Genomic DNA, 17,790 nt, shown 5'->3' on the forward strand with positions numbered 1-17,790 from the left:
CCCTCCACGGTGCTGCTCCTGGGTGGTTAGGACTTGCATAAGAAGTGTAACCCACAATGCAGGTTCCTGATCAGTGCAGCTCTTAGGGACAGGATTGGCAATAGAAGTCTAACACACTGCAGAGCCCTCCACGGTGCTGCTCCTGGGTGGTTAGGACTTGCATAAGAAGTGTAACCCACAATGCAGGTTCCTGCTCAGTGCAGCTCTTAGGCACGCAGGATTGGCAGTGGAAGTCTAACACACTGCATAGCCCTCCACGGTGCTGCTCCTGGGTGGTTAGGACTTGCATAAGAAGTGTAACCCACAATGCAGGTTCCTGCTCAGTGCAGCTCTTAGGCACGCAGGATTGGCAGTGGAAGTCTAACACACTGCAGAGCCCTCCACGGTGCTGCTCCTGGGTGGTTAGGACTTGCATAAGAAGTGTAACCCACAATGCAGGTTCCTGCTCAGTGCAGCTCTTAGGCACGCAGGATTGGCAGTGGAAGTCTAACACACTGCAGAGCCCTCCACGGTGCTGCTCCTGGGTGGTTAGGGCTTGCATAAGAAGTGTAACCCACAATGCAGGTTCCTGCTCAGTGCAGCTCTTAGGCACACAGGATTGGCAGTGGAAGTCTAACACACTGCAGAGCCCTCCACGGTGCTGCTCCTGGGTGGTTAGGGCTTGCATAAGAAGTGTAACCCACAATGCAGGTTCCTGCTCAGTGCAGCCCTTAGGCACACAGGATTGGCAGTGGAAGTCTAACACACTGCAGAGCCCTCCACGGTGCTGCTCGTGGGTGGTTAGGACTTGCAGTAGACATATCCTCTACGCTGCAGCCTGCCTGGTGCAGCTCTTAGGTGCATAGGCCTGGCCTGGAAACAACCCTTGAATGCAATTCTGAATTCCCCAGAACCGCGCTGCTGTGCACACCCGAGGACTCAGCATCCCTCCCCTGCAGAACTTCATTTTCCTCAGTCTCGGCAGCGATCCAGTTGCTATCGAGCGGCTCGAACACATATATATATCACGGGATGATGTATTGGAGTCATACATCACAGCTGAGCTCTTACAATGAGCCTTTAATTATGCACACCGTACTCCTGTCTCCGCTCCCAATTATATTAACTAAACATCGCCCTGGATTCCTTTTTGATTATCCCCTGAAAGCCTCATAATTGCGGGAGCGCTGTATGTTAGGGAGTGCCGAGCGCCCCTCCTCCATGTGTGGCCACGAGCATCACCTGAACACCCTTGTTTATACGGCCAAACCGCGTGCTTTCATTCAAAATGTAAAATTAAAAAAATAATAATACTAACTATTGCCCCTAGGTCGCATGGCACCTCGCCAGCTGCTGATGGGATAGACATTAGGTGAGCTCCCTAATGAGCGGCACGGCTGACTGACTGAGTTTCCCCTTACTGCGGCGAAACGTGCGAAAAAGTAGGGACTTTTGTTAGAATAAGACACTAAAAAATGGACCTGGAAATGTACAACTTTATGGGTGGATGATAAGATCCTTTTTATATATATTAATTACTACATTATTGTATAAATAATGTAAACATAAAACTATAAAGGGAAAAATGTAAAATAATCTATTACTGTGTTCCATTTACACACTATAAACCATAATATTTACGGTTAGGTCCTGATTTAGAGTTTGTTAGACCGGTTAGTACCTCACAAACGTGATGGATATTCTGTCCGCCATATTAAGATTTCCATAGGATATAATGGAATATGGCGATCACCATTCTTCTGCAACAAGCTCTTGCATATTTTCTGCTCACTATGATCGTTCATAGTGATGTGAGTTTGAAAGTATATTCAGCATAAAGCAATGTAATGCCATTATTTACTCCCATGTATGTAAAGTGAAGGAAGCCTTTATAGGTCACTGGAAAGATGACTGCTAACCAAGCAATTAAATAGATAAAATATTAAACTACCAGCTGACGTGTCTAATGACATTTTATCATAATACTTAAGTAGAACACATTTTGAAATTCAGGATTTCATATCCCTCATTTGCCATATATATATCTAATATGCCTATCTGGAAATTTAAACCATATAAATCTAACTTGAAATATAAATTGGATGCACATGCCAAGGCAAATGTATTTCTTAAATCATAACCCAGGACATGCATCATTTCTAACACTCCAAGTAAGAATTACATTTTTTGTGTCACTATAATAATGGAAAATTATACATTTCTGGGCATTGCTTGCACCACAAAAACATATTTTGATCTGAATTAAAATGTAATCATTGCATTGTAGGGTTTTCTATTGGGTTCCAGCAAAAGGACTTATCAAGGGGTATCTTAAGGAGACCAGAGTAGTCAAGAGGGTTTCAATGTATATTTGTACTGTGTGTGTATAGCCTTTCAACCGCATAATAAAAGCCAGTAAGAGAGCACTGACCAACAGGAAGGCAGCTCTACCAGTGCTTGATGACATCAACAAGTGCCCTGCTATGATGAAATTTGACCTGAGACAGTTGAAGAAAAAAAGAGAAAAAATTAAACGTGAACAAACCTACATGTGAATTACAGCAAACCAATCTGGAATGACTCCTACATTTACTGGTATGCAACCAAGCAAACCTATGTCATTCTGAAGTTCAACCTGTTTGTGACTCGCAAAAAACAAATCTGTTTGAGACCCCAAGCTGTATGCAGGCAGTAAACAACTAGTGTGGGGCTACCACAAAATAGTGCTTGACATTAATCCAAACCGTGTCATAATCCCAGATCTGTTGTCCCTGAAACCCAACCTGTGCATAAAACAAACGGGTATAACCCTCTATAGCCAGAGCAAGAATCCAAACCAACCAATTTGATATGTGGGACCAATCAACCAACGTGGCTTGCAAGGCTGGGACAGGCTAGCTCACTCTGAATACATGAAACGTGCCCTAGTCTGGTGACTGGTCAAAGGTCACATGCCAATGCTGCAGGGTGTAAAGACCCAGACTGATCTTGGCAGTGCTCACCCGACAGTTTCACAGAAGCAGTCTTAAAAATGCTTTTCAGACTGAGAAACACACCATATACAGGTAAAATCCCTATATGCATTAACTACTTTGTTCCTAATCCCATCCAAACAAATTTTGTTTTTGCTTTTTTTTTTTTTAAAGAAAGGAGTCCTGATGGCATGTCATATGAAGAGGTTACGTACTCTGTGGGGTTACGCACATATGTCACGACCTCTAGCAATAACAGTGATTGACAATTGCATAGACCAGTGCTATGGCCTCGACTTGACTTTACTTCAACTGGACAGAATCTACTATTCTAAATCGAGTCCAAGCAAGCTAGGCGCTAGAATGAAGACGAGGTCATGGCAGGTCCAGGTACTGTTACCATCTACGGTCATGGTTGATGTAATAGTGGGTGATATAGTGGTAAACTGAGGTAGGTAATGAGGGAGCAACTACACACTTGCACAATCACACAAGCATACACCACTCTTCACTTCCAGTTTCCCCTTTTCTCAAATACATAAACATTTGCAAAATCAAAGAGTAAATAGCTCTATGCGGCACTTGCGTTCAAAAGTGGGACACCATTGTTACCCCCAATTTTTTTCTATCAAAGAAAATTAGCATCACACATCATTTTTTTAAATAAAAAGTCCTGCATCCAACAAAACTCCCTTAGAGAGGGTCAGACTTGCTTGCTACACTGCCGTGCAGAAGAAGGCTTGTATTATTCTCTAAGTCGATTCGAGATACCAAGCCAGCCCTGAATGGAACGGATACAAAGAAAGAAGGATCAGGGATTCCAAAGCTTTGGGTCAAGGAGAGAAAAGAACAAACCCAATCATGGAAATAAATGGGACAGGCGCACCTTATTCAAGTGCTACCTGCTGCAATCTGGTTACTTCAGAGAACAGGTAATGGGACAGGAGAACCAGGTAAGGAAGGAAAACTGGACTTTGGGGTTCAATCAAGTGGATTTAAAACAAGGTCCAATATTCTTCAGTTGTGATCCCTAAATGAATGCAAACTTGACTTACAGAAAGCCGTGAATACAAAGAAAGATTCCAAGCCAACGGTGGGAGTAGAAAGGCATCCAAAGGACCAGCACAAGAGAGGCAGGGGTCCGCTGGAGGTGGGAGTTTAGAGAGAAGGTAAAAAGGATGAGGACGAAATAGGGCTGGAGGGAGGTTAGGGTGCAGGAAAAAAAGAGAAAAGAATAGTGCAAAACTTTTCTAGTCATGAAAGGCAAAGATTTTGGTGGCTTAGAAAGCAAAGAGGGGCAAATCTTTCAAAGATTTACGTTTGATCTCCAGAGGGACAAGAGACAGAGTAAAATGAAAGAGAGAAGATTAGCGAAGGATCAATGGGATGGCTTTTTTGAAGAAAGGGAAAAAGAAGATGGGTGGAACAGAATTAAAGTGTGAGAGGAAAAGTGAGTTGGAAAGGGGCAGAAGGCACGAGTACACTGATTTAAACCAGCTGACACATCAAAAAAGTAAATTATCCAGTGCTGAACCGCTGTCAGGCAATCAAAAATGATCATGTGCAGGTGATGAGCACAACAAGAGAAGCAGAGAGAATCATCAGCACGAAAGAGATAAGAGAAGCCAAATGGAGAAGGTAATGGAAGCAACAGTAACCGTTTACGAAGAAATAAGGGTGACCAAGAACAGAGCTCTTGGGAACACCACGCTCATGATTCAAAGGGGAAAAATCTTCACCAGACCACCATACAGAGATGATGAACCTAGAGAGGTAAGAGGAAATCCAGAATACTGCATGCCCAAAAATACCAAAAGAATAGAGATCAGAGATAATAGAACAACTGATTATGTTGAACAATGCTGATACCTCATCTTGACTGTACGATGTAATTCTACGCAAATCACTTTGTGAAGCAGCAATCTTCCAACCATTAGCAATGATATTACAGCGTTAGATTTGAAGCTAAGGGCCCTACCAATAAAGATAAATTTACGTATGAAGATTTACTCACGTATGAGTTTACTCTTTGCACTGAGATGTAAATCTACACTTTTTTGCTACTCACCATTTCTGAGCCCACATTTACACCTACATGCAAACCTCCATGTCTCCACCCCTGAAATCTGGGGATAGAGACATCCAAAACAGAATTTACAAGTGTAATGTTACTACTAGTATCTTTTCGCACACAGGCAAAGGACTCTGCCACTATAGCGAAGATCTCCCTATGTGAAAGTATATGGAAAAGTACTATAGCGTATTTGTTTTAAAAAAATATATTAAACATATTTTATTGCAAAATAAGAATGTACATTTATTTAACACATTTATTGTTACAGCACACAAACTCATTAAATTAAAGTTTTTTACATAATTGAATATTTAAAATGTATGATTTTTATTTAAAATATTTTCAAGTTCACATATTAAAAACAACTCTATATTTCCTACTAGTATTTGAATATTTAATTAATATCTATTAAATGTCATTAATATGCATAGTTTTTTATTAATTTAAGGTACTTTTCAATTTGTATTGAAGATTTACTTTTCATTTATTTTTGAAAATGATTATAATTTTTCTAAATTATAAAATATTAAATTTTTATGTTTAACACTAAAACAGTTCCATATATTTAATTTAAAAGTCAAACAAATTAAATGTATGTAATTTGTTTTCTAATGGAGCATTAAATGTATGTAATATGTTTTCTAATGCATCAATTATTTTCTACTCGAGTGAAGTGCAGTACCCGTGAGTGGCCATGTGTGGTGCTATCTGTACTTAAAGGCTGGGCTGGATTACATGTATTAATGTTTTGTAACCATTTGGGCTGTAGTGACTCTAGAAGTTTAGTTTATGAATAGCAATGGCGTTACTCTTTTGTGGGTGGATGTCTGTATTAGCATATCCCTCTTTATTCCTCCTAAAGACTTCTTTCCTCCTCTCTAAACTCCTCCCATTTATCAGTAAGTATTCCTTTTGTTGCAGCCACTTCCACTGGTCCTAGCCAAATTTGTTAAAAAACATACACGTGTGGAGATGTCTGCCACACTGACGAGACGGCGAACTCTGCATGTAGGTCTGTGAGCAGCATTTTGTACATGAAGTAGTACTATTGTACTACAGCTGCAAGTACTACAAAGTGCAGTTTGTTGATAGGCCCTGATTATCTACCTTTACCAAATATAGCATCAGCCCTGTCCTGAAGGCTTACTAACAGCCTCTACAAGAGAGCACACGTATTATTTTTCCATTTATTACGATCTACATTTCAGGATAGACACACAGGACCATGTTAAAGACTTTCGTCGCCCTTGCACCATGGAATGGGGGTAAGAGCGACGCAACTCTTAATTTGGATTTATCAAGCTATGCAAGGTAACATTGCATGGCTTGATAATCCTAGAGTAACTCAAAGCTGTGCATATCGCTGTGTTGAGTTACTCTGCCCTGGAAAGGCGTTCCATGGGTGAAAAGTGGGTGTTCCCATGCATCCACCCAGTAGAACTAGGAATGCGTCAAAATGCTATGCCTCCCCAGGCAACTTGCTGCGCTGTGTAATTTTTTAAAATACATATGCCCACAGTATTAAAAAACACAATCTTTGGCGTGTTTTCGCTCAAGATACTCTGGGGACTGTTTTTCCATCCTGTGAATTCACCATCTCCTTTCTTTCTTGCAAACACTTCTTTCTTTGGGTGTAAGTGCAATGAGTGTGTGTATATAACAGATGAACTGAGCATATGCCCTCAAAAATATTTATTTCAGTGTTTTTAAGTGTGAACAGTACTCTAAGTGATTTTAGAGTGCTTTTTATAAGATATGAGGGGAGAAGATGTGCATTTGTGAATAAGATCCATAAGTACTGTAAGACAGTTTGATAACTTCGAAAAACTGGAAATAATTTTTACAATCAGGTTCTACAGTCACATGCATAACAGATGTGCAGTGCAGATGTTTCATACAGGGGACACGGAGTAAGAGAACTGAATATAGGTTAGAACTCTGCATAGCTGAGCTACAGGTAGGCATGGTGTATATACTAAGGCCTAGATGTGGAGGTATTTGGAAATCTGGATGGATGACAAACCTAAGTTCCATTTTCATTCCTACTCTTCGTTAGGGACATGGCATGAAAAGCTCTCTGTGCATCTGCTGTGACAGGCCACTACTCTGATGGATGAGTGAAACATTGTGCAAATCTAGTAACATGGAGCAGTGAGTCACAGAATGATGGAGGTAGAAATGGGGAGCGAAAGGACAGTTGTGGGAATGGGCAGAAACTGAGTTGATGCTACAGAATTGGGCTTTTATGTGTCTGTAAATATAAGTGTTGGAGTATGGAGAGGTGTGGAAATATTAGTGCTGAATGTTCATTGTGCCCCTGCAGGATGTGGAGGGTGCCTTGAGGTTGCCCCAGCTTTGGTTTGCCCACCTGCAGACACCTCAAAGGTATACAAAGGACTTGGGCCATACAAAAATCCAAGGAATGGTGGTGGTGGTGGGGTCTACTTCACATTGCCTCCAGGGATCTGCTTTATGAATCTGCCTGGAACAGGGGTGACCACAGCCATGGGTGTGGGTTTATGGAAGGGGGGGGGGGTGTGGATAAAGAGATGGCATAGAGGCAGGTGTGTGTAGTATGATATTGGGGTACAGCATGAGAATACCCAAAGGATATGATATGCAGGACCGTAAAAAAAATATGGGTTGGAGAGAGATGACTTAAGAGTGGCTGCGGTTATGGGTTGCATTTTTATATACGACTACCAGTTTGGTTAAGAATGGGATGTGGGTTGGATGTATTAAGTGCTATGGAAAGAAAAAATGATTTGTTTATAAGGTGTGTGTGCGTCACACCTGCACATATGCGGGGAGTTTGATTGGGGTGCTTCTTATTGAGGGGCTGTGAGCATCAGTGATGGTTCCTCCATAGGTGCGAAGGAGCGTCACCCCCCCCCCTTGCAGCGAACGCAGAGAAGAGTGAAAAATAAAATGGTAATAAAATGATTTTGTTATTATTTTATTTTTTACTCTGCAGCCCGAACTGAGTGTGACGCAGGGGCCAATGGGCCATTTGCTGCTGATTGGCAAGGTGGAGTGGTGGCAACTCCAGTTTGAATTGTGCATGCTGGTTTGGCCGACTGTCTTGTGACGACCAGCCCAACATGCGCAATTCAAACCTTTCCACCTGAGCTGTCTTAGACAGCCGGGTGGAGAGCTGGCACATTCACCCAGTGCATGAGGAAGCATTAAGTGAGCCCGCTCTAACCTATCCTGACGCTTCTCTCATGCTGCTTAACATTATTTCCAGCATGAAAGCAGCGGTGGGACTGGTTAAGGGAGTTGGCTGTGGGAGTGCACCTCAGTCGGAGTTAGGACTGGAAAACATTGAGGACGTTCTGTAGCTTATATTTAAGGAAACATTTTTCTATTATAATAAAATGTAATGTAATGCATACCATTCCAGCCTTTTACTTCATCTAGGCTGTTAGGTATTTCCTGCAAATTGTTCCTTCGAGGGTTATTATTTATTTCCCCTATAGGGAAGAAGAGGGTGTGGAGTAAGGGCCAGAGCTGCCAACTTTGGTGCTGGGGAAGCAGGTGGTTCGAGTCTCCGCGCCAGTTTAACATCCTGTGAGTCTGGGCAAATCACTTAATCTCACTGTGCCTATAAAAATGAAGGTGAAGGCATGTAATGTAACTGATGCTCAATTTAAGCCCTCATACCTCTGGGTCGAGAGCGCGTTATATAAATAATCTGTTTATACAATCCACGATTGAGTGCTTTGGTGTTAAGGCTAAAGACGTTTCTGGTTTCTCACAATGCATGTCAAAATATTCACTTTGCTCGCCCCACCATTTCCATTTGTCACCAGCTGCCACTGGTGAGCATGCATGTTCAGCACATGTTGATGGGACATTACGCATGTACTTACCAGTTGCTGGAAGGCGGGCTGCTCCAGGTCGCTCTGCAGGGCGAACTCGCTGAGAGCTTTCCACGGGGGTTGGTAGGTCTGCACCTCTACTGCAGTGCCCTGCACCGCACTCTCATGGCGTATCGGACTCCCCGCCACCAGGGGCGTCCCTGTGAGTCCTTGTAGGCTCTGTTGGCAGAAGGAAAGATCAAATCAGTCACATGAATAGTGTAACAAGCAATACTGCAGTGGTGCTTGACAACCATCTAGAAGAGGCTACCTTCTACTCAACTGTCTCAGTGTGGGAGTACAGCATCCGGCCCCACAGGCGCATGATCCACACATGTATAACCCCACCTTTCCTCATCCCACCTAAGGTCCACCTGCTCCTCACCTGGGACCTACACTGATTGTCCCTCAGCCCTGATGACCATCTTACGCAAGAGATATGACGCATCTTGGGGACCAGCCTGAGAGGAGTCCCCCTACTATCTTCCAATTAGCCTCTTTCAGTGTGACAGTCACTGCTGGCGGGTCACTTTACAAGCAGAAATTTTGTGCAGCGCAACAGCGGGCAACAGTAAAAAAAAAAAATGTGTTTGCTAAAACTATGTGGTTCTTGTGCATGTGGAAAGGCAGGGAAAATACACTTTCTGAGGTTGAACAAGTTGGAGGCATAGTGCATTGAGGTGCACGTGCCCTCCTTATTTTGCTCATTAATGGCGGCTCGTCTGCTGTGCTTGTCCATTTACCCTCACAAACCTCTTCTGGGGTCAAGCTCTTTTCTTCCACCCCACTGCTGCTCACTGGCTGTGCCTACGTCACGGTCAGGTGACTGCAGCCTAGCTGCCACTCACTCTCTCCCGAGGCCTACTATTTTCCAAGCATAACAGAAGAACAACCACCTGAACCATTGGGAAATCCTGGAAACGGTTGCTAAAGCAGCATTGCATGTCTCTGAAGTCGCCTGCCTACTCAAGGCACAGAGCAACCTAACAAGGCCTGCAATAGAACAACCCCATAAAAGTCCTGCTGGGGATCCCTGATCCAGCATGCCTCAAGCTACATTAGATGCAGACAAACTCCAAATCTGGATTCCATGAATGGTTTCAGTGTCGGACTGAAGACAAAGGATGAACAAAACCACTGAGCAGGCTAACGCTCTAAATCAGGGTAAACAGAAAGAAAAGACTGTGGAGCAACTATCCAGAGGGAATACTCGTGCACTTGAATGGACTGGCCCACCCAGAAAGAAGGCAGTAACAATTTATCCACAAAAAAACATACTCAGAAATCTACATGTTGCTGACACTATACAGATATTATCGAAACAAAAAAGAATGGACTGAGTGGCATGGAGTTTGAGTTTCAGTAAGGTCTGACATCAGCAAGCAAAAACAATCTATTTAGTCCTCCAGCATGAATTGGAGCAACCAAGCATTGACAAACCCAGCAAGTCTGACTTTTTTTCAACATGTAAATGTGTTTGCTTGTTTAGTGGTGAGAGAGAAGAGTGTGTGTATAAAGATGGAAGAGAGTTGGGATGGAACCATGGGTGTGCTGGTAGAGGAGAATAAGAAATGGATCAGGGTGAGGGTGGATACACAGGTGCAAACACAAACAAACGATTGGAGGGCGTGGCAACACGTTCAATAACTCGCAATGCTCAACAATGACGAACACACATGTTTCTACGGGTGACATGACAGACACCATCTCTATTGTCAATCTATCCTCCATAACCCTGAATCCTGACCAAACTAACATTCTAAAGAAAGGCCTTGGCTTTGTACCTACCATTCTTCCAGATTTCACACAACTACATGTTAGCTTGTTTAAATTTATTCGCAGGTGTAAACTCTATAAATACTTCTATGACGTTAACACCTCTGCACGATCCACCAATGCTCTGCCTCATACCCCTAGCGCATTGACCATCAAAGATGTCAAGGACATTCAAACCTTGCTATCAATTGAGCACAAAGAGGGCCCTATACCATCTCTCACAGAGATCATCACTGATCTCAATATAGACTCCAACACCAGGACCATTAGTGGTCTAAAAACGACCTCCAAGTTCACGCCCATAATACCCAGAGATTACGCAATTGACTCTTTCTGCCACAAGGTTACCAACGATCTTTATCGTATGGAGGAACAGTATGTGTTAGGACATAAGTCCATCCCTGCACACAACATTACGTTAGCCGAAAAGCAAGCACTAGTGTCACTTGGGCTTTGCAAAGATATAGTCATCAAGGAGGCGGACAAGGGTGGAAACATCGTGATCATGAACAGAACAGACTATGTTTCCGAACTAGATCGTCAACTGTCTGACTGCACTGCATACCTCAAACTCACGTACAATCCTTTACCGGGGGTCAATAGATCCATTCTACAGAAACTACAAGGATTTCTGAACTTTGACCTAATATCTGATATGGAGTTCAAATATCTATATAATAACATGCCTACTTCACCTTGTATCTATATGTTGCCAAAGATACACAAGAGGGGCAATTTCCCCCCAGGCAGACCAATCATCTCTGGCATTGGCTCCCCCACGGAGAAACTGTCGGAATATATAGACATTTTCCTTCAGCCTTTTGTCCAAAACCTACCCTCTTACATCAGGGACACTAAGGACTTATTGTGTAAGATGGCGGATTATGAATGGACAGAAGGCCACTACTTAGTTACTTTGGATGTGACCTCACTCTACACGAGCATCCCGAGAATAGAGGGTCTTACTGCTATCCAACACTATCTGGACACTAGAGATGCATCTCTACTGGACCATACAAACATGCTTATGGACTTGATAAGTCTGGTCCTAGATAATAACATTTTCCTACACAATGGAGACTGGTATCGCCAGATACGAGGAGTGGCCATGGGGGCCAAATTTTCTCCATCGTATGCTAATCTTTATATGGGGTACATGGAAAAAACACATGTGTGGCGTTCCTGCCCTCCACTCCTGACACAGCATATCCTCTACTGGGGTAGATATATCGATGACATTTTAGTTTTCTGGTCAGGTGATGCACCATCTCTTTCAGCTTTCACAGAACACCTGAACAATAACACTTTCAATATCATTTTTACCCATGAGGCCAGTCAATCTTCCATCAATTTTCTGGACCTCACCATCTACATCGAACATGGAAAAATCTGTACTAAACTTTTCAGAAAGCCTACGGCATGTAATGCTATTTTGCACGCGACTAGCGCACATCCGAAGCCCCAAATCAATGCAATTCCCTATGGGGAAAGTACGAGGATCCGCCGTAATTGTAGTGAGGAACGGGTTTTTCAAGAAGAGTTGCGCAACATGGAACTACGTTTCAGACATAGGGGCTACCATCCACAGACCCTTAATAAAGCCTGCAATAAGATTATGAAAATCAAACGCCCAACCTTGCTCACCAATACCAAGTGAAACAGCCCACGAGAACGTATCTCCCTTGTTCTCCAGCACAGTGCATTAAGCTTCCAAATCAACAAAACCATACAAAAACACTGGTCCGTGTTACTAACAGATGAGATACTAAAAAATGGTCTTACTGGAAAACCTAGTATTGTCTATAAGAGGGGTACCACCATACGCGACCAGCTATGTCATAGCTTCCTGCCACCTGAGAGCAGGGACACTTGGTTACCAAAACCACCACCAGGCACGTACAGGTGTGGACACTGTAACATTTGTGAGTACATCAAAGACAAGACAGTGAGATTCAAGTATAACACCCAGATCACACACAAATTAAAACACTTCATTAACTGTAACACTAGTTATGTGGTATATTGCATAGTGTGTACATGTGGACTAATTTACGTTGGAAGCACCATCCGACCACTGAAAGAGCGCATCCAAGAACACCTTAGAGCCATTCGATCATCTAACATCAACTATCCCTTTGCGATCCACTTTAACGAGACCCATGGACAGAGGGAAGTCTTGGATATACACATTCATGGGATTGACTCTCTGAATAAGACGCCTCGAGGGGGCAACCGTACTCTGGCCCTAAGACGCCTGGAGAGCAGGTGGATAATCAAGCTACGAGCAGTTGAACAGGGCCTGAACATTCACAAGGACCTCCATGTATTTCTCTAAGCATGCATGTATATATAAACTGTATTTCTTTCATAATGCATCCCTACCATCTGGTCAGTGACAATATTGTTCACATCAAAACGTATGGGATTGAGTCCCCGTCTGTTTATTTGTCTTACATTCATACACACTGTTTCACTATTTATAATTAATAATATGTCTGGTACTGACACAGAAGATCTCTGTTATTCAACAGGTTACCCGCACTATTTGTATGATTACCTGATTTGTCCTTAATGTTCTCACATGTCGTACTTACCATTATTGCTGTTTGACTTTATTGTACAAACCTCTATCCTTAGGTACCAGGATTTCTTCGTCGATTTGCATAATCTTTCTAATGTACTATGATGTCATAGGGACTGGGTTCAGTGCCCTGCACTTTTTCTCTCCTGTTATTTCTAATGTCTCTGTTCTCCACAAATTAAGTAACACGCTTTCTCTATCTACTTACTTCTCCTCTCAGTGTTTTCCCCATTTACCACCCGCTGCCATGGCACAAATCCACTATTGCCTGGGGCTCTTTACCTAATACACACTGTCTCACATCTTTTCATTACACGCAGCTCTCTTCCACTCAGCTGCCGCGGGCATATTTCAACATGGCGCCCATGTTCTAAGCAGGCAATAGGAACTCCCTGCCTGCTGACAATTCCCTTAGTCCTTCTTTTATTTCTAATAGGGTGCGCATATAGACGCGGACATTAAAATGGCTTCGCTCCCCACTAAAACACGGCAGCTTTATCAGGCGCTGCGGGAGAGTACATACACGTTTCTTCGCTTGTCCTCCCGGAGTCTACGGGGCGGCACAGGTAGGGTTTAAGTACATTAGCCTCTCTTCTCTAATTTATTTAAATATTAGCGTTTGTTTTCAGCTAATGGGTAACCTTCCCAGTCAGTTTGCAAATACGGGTTTTGTCATTACTCACGTGTCTCTACTGGTGTTTTTTCTTGAACTGTAAGGGGCGGCAGAGGCAGATTAGAAAGAACTTAGCCTTTCTCTTTCAGTCTATACAAACATTAGCGCATGTTCTAACTTACGGGAGATTTTCCTGGTTAGTTAGCTATACGGGGATTGACTTCCCCGACCGGTTAGTTAACGTGGGGTTTTTTATGCATTTTCCTCGGGCAAACGTTATAGATTAACTTGAAAATGGCTTGCCCTTTCTGTATTTTTGTTCGATTCCTAGATAGTTTTGTGAAACACGTAATGGGTTTGGTTCAAGTTACATATCCTTGTGGCTCTTATCAAACACGCCGCTTTTTGTGCCGGTTGAGCAGGGGGAGTTAAATGTCCGTTCTCCCCACATGTATTTTGTTTTGCGTACCTTTCTCTCATGACAATGATCTTACTAGTCAGGACAGGGCCATTTATATATACTTGTCTAAACATGCTTCTAACACGGAGCATTTATTATAGTTTATACCGCATGGACCGTTCATTGTTTATACGTGACATAGCGTCTTTTTTCTCCTTGTCTGTTCCGGTCTAGTTCTACAGGCAGGGTCTACTTAGACCCTACAATTATTGTATGTCCCTCACTATGGATATACCACTGGACACAGTATCATGACGCATAAGGAATACCTGTCCCCTACATTGATGGAACGCGCCTTTTACCACTTTGGACTTCTCAATATTTAATCAAATTTTTGGTAGGTCTCTTTTACCTTTCCTCCTCCATCTCTCTCTTTTTTTGCAATTATTTCAATCCTTTAATTTCATACTCATGCCATCGTTCTTAACTCTTTTAGTAACACTGCTTTTTTCCGTTTTTTGCCTCTCCTTCTTAGATAAAGTCTTTTCATTAGGATCTCTAACAGAACTACATTAGCTACTTGTTTCTTAGTTATCTTGAGGTAAATTGCTATACCCACTAGCTTTGTCCTGTTTCACATATTTCTACACCATGTACTCTTTGTTTTTTCTTTTTATAGACGTTGACCATCTGGTCTCCCACTCTTTAAGATTTCTCTGAATACTCCAGGTTTACAACTGTATGTTATCAACCTTCTCTTTTTGTGCACTTACGGTGACCACCTAATTCTCTTCTTCTTTTTCTAATGTTAACGTTGGAGCCTAAAGGGTTTTCTCTATCCCTAATATTCCTTCACGCTGAAGCAAAATCACCCTTTCACGTCACGCCTATAATATTTGCACTTTTCAAATGTGCCTTCCAGGTGACATCGCTATTAATTGTAAATAGTTCCCTTTTTGTTTCTGTTTTCAGCCTTGAAAAAGTCCGTGAGGGCGAAACACGTGTTGGCTGTTTTGTTTCTCTTATATACCTGTTCATTCTGAGGATTCAGACTGTTTCTGTAACTCGTATATACTTTTTTATATGTGGACTTGAACATCTTATAACTACGATTTACTACCGATCACCAAGGATTAAAACGTTTCACACAAAGCTTTCCATTCATGGACTCATGTTTTTGGAGTGCCCTGGGTGCTACTTTTCTTAGATTCTGTAATGTACAGCGCATGACATAGGTGTTTTTTACATCCACCCCTGTTTGTGTGCACCCCGAAACCCGTGGTGGTTGGGTTTCTTGCACCAGGCTGGCACCCGCCACAGGATTTATTAATGACATACTACCTTTGTTGTTATTAGTTACAGATGTGCGTCGCTAGGCATCAACCACCTCTCTTTAGTATCATTGACGCACAGCAAAGAGTAGGACGACAAGTGAAAGGATGGAATAAATACACAAGCGTTGGAGGCCAGATAAAGGACTGTGTATAGGGGGGTAGGGTGACCACCCGTCCGTAATGTTCACAGACTGTCCGTAAGTTAGGCCTACCGCTCGTTGTCCGTGATTGAAATCTTAACAGACGGCATTTGTCCGTAATGTTCGCCTCTTAGCTAAAGGGCAAGAGCCAATTCCCACAATAGATTCCCAAGCTGAAGCGGAGGGGGCCCCCTTGCTGCATTCTGGAGGGAGGGCAGGCAGCTAAAGAGAAATAAGCCTTCTAGTTAGGGTGTCTGCTTCCCCGAGGAAATGCAAAAGTGTGTTATTGGCAAATGTAAAGGCTGCCTGGGAAGAGTCAATTGGTGGAGTTACTTGAAGCTTCCTTATGACACGATGTTTTCTTTTTGTGAGGATGTTGTAAGGGTGTTCCAAACTGAGCTATGGAGTGTGTTATTTTAAAGGACAGCTATAAAAAAAATGTTTGTACTGGGTATAATCTGCATATTACTGAAATCTTTACTTTAGAAGCACTTTTATCTCTACCCTAAATGTATATGCACAGTTAGTGGCAGCCTACATCATACTGTGTATAACTCATGTTTAAAATAATGACAAACATTCATTGGGCTTTCAGGGACCTCCAAGTGCTAAAAATACACGCCACTTTTTATGCTGCATCAAACAGGATTCAATTCTGTAGGCCTCTGGTTGCACACATATACATCTGTAGTGATTGCATTAACCAAAAGAGGTTTCATAACATTAAATAGTGCATTTCCCACGGATTAGTTTACCTTCATTTATTTTTCAGTTAAAGTATGTGTTATTTTATATGTTGTTACCTGACGGTGAGATATCAACAAAATAGTTGCAGAGTATTTTGCCTTTTGGCCGTGCCTTTGATTCTTCTTCCACGCTTACTGACCCCATCCCCATGGCAATATCCAGACCTTTTTTAATGCACTTCAACTGCTGCATTGAATTAGCTTTGGCGTTGGTGAGCCAACAAATTAACAAGTAGAGCAGAGCCTAGGGTCTGGCTCAAATCTTACAGCCAGTGCACAAGTCAAGCCTTGATATTTTTGTATGTAAATTTCCAACAAACATCTTGTAAAATATGATCAAATTCAAGAGAAGTGTAATTCTTTAACATGTGAAGCACTGATGTTAATAACGTCACATTTAAGTCTATTATGTCTAATACATTCTGTTTTTTGTACTACTGGTATTCAGAACTCACGTATTTGAAAGTTTCATACGCACTAATGAAGAAAAAATCTTTTTAGGGAATAAAATATTTGCCTAAGATGCAGGGAAGCAGGGAAGCCGCAATTTATCCAGTTTTTTAAATTTAACCTTGTACAAATCAGGCAGAAAAAGGGCATTTGTCTTTCCTTGGAGGCCATGTTTTTATTTTGTGCATTTTCTACAGTTTTTATATAGCTTGAACTCGACCCAAAGGTATTAGCACACTTTACATGAGCACTACTTACATTACAAAAGGTCACATTCATTGTTTTTAAGCGTGGAGAGATTAAGTGGTTTGCCCATAATCACAGGATGTTGAGCCATTGCCAAGACTCGAACCTGGTTCCCCAGTTCCAAAGTTGGCAGCTCTGGCCCTGACGCCTCACCCTGGGTAGAGGGGAGGAGGCAGCCAGAAGCCACATGAAAGCTCAGCTAGTTATGGGCTTGGGATTCCAACAGGACCTCAACTGAGCCAGGGTCAGAGCCAGGCTTCAGGCTCAAGCCTGGCTAAGCTTTCAGTGGCTCCCAAACCTCTAGAATAGCTATATAATGTCAAAAAAAGTCAGTGATATAGGCATATGGTGTTCTGTCTTCCCTTCCCTTTATTATTTTGAAAGTCCTGGAGCAAACTACTGATGAACTTGCCCTGAGTGAAGCTGTCCTGTGCAAGTGGGGAGGCCTAGCAAAGGTATTGCAGATACATAGGGTTTCTACATGTTAGTGAGTTTACAGGTTCTAGTAAGGTTAGAGAAAGCCGGGTGGAATAACCCTGGGTGGCACTGGTTAGAATGTTCTGTAGGAAACAATGAGTAGTGCAGTACGCCTTTCTTAAAGTCTTTACAGTAAACCCTG

At 42.4% G+C, this 17,790-nt stretch overlaps 1 protein-coding gene across 2 annotated transcripts in view; it reads right to left on the minus strand.

The window, feature by feature from the left end:
- ISL2 (ISL LIM homeobox 2) overlaps window positions 1-17,790 on the minus strand; it is a 92,575-nt gene that overhangs the window by 7,891 nt on the left and 66,894 nt on the right. Inside the window, exons 5-6 of one of the 2 annotated variants that reach the window (XM_069222027.1) lie at window positions 8,898-9,065; window positions 2,411-2,477 (exon numbers count right to left, since the gene is read on the minus strand). In XM_069222027.1, the coding sequence (XP_069078128.1) occupies window positions 2,427-2,477; window positions 8,898-9,065 (219 nt within the window). In that variant the 3' untranslated portion in view covers window positions 2,411-2,426. The remainder of the gene's footprint in view (window positions 1-2,410; window positions 2,478-8,897; window positions 9,066-17,790) is intronic. The other variant, XM_069222026.1, reaches the window with a different exon arrangement.

The sequence above is a fragment of the Pleurodeles waltl genome, chromosome 3_1 (assembly GCF_031143425.1).
Source record: "Pleurodeles waltl isolate 20211129_DDA chromosome 3_1, aPleWal1.hap1.20221129, whole genome shotgun sequence".
NCBI classification, from domain to species: Eukaryota; Metazoa; Chordata; class Amphibia; order Caudata; family Salamandridae; genus Pleurodeles; species Pleurodeles waltl.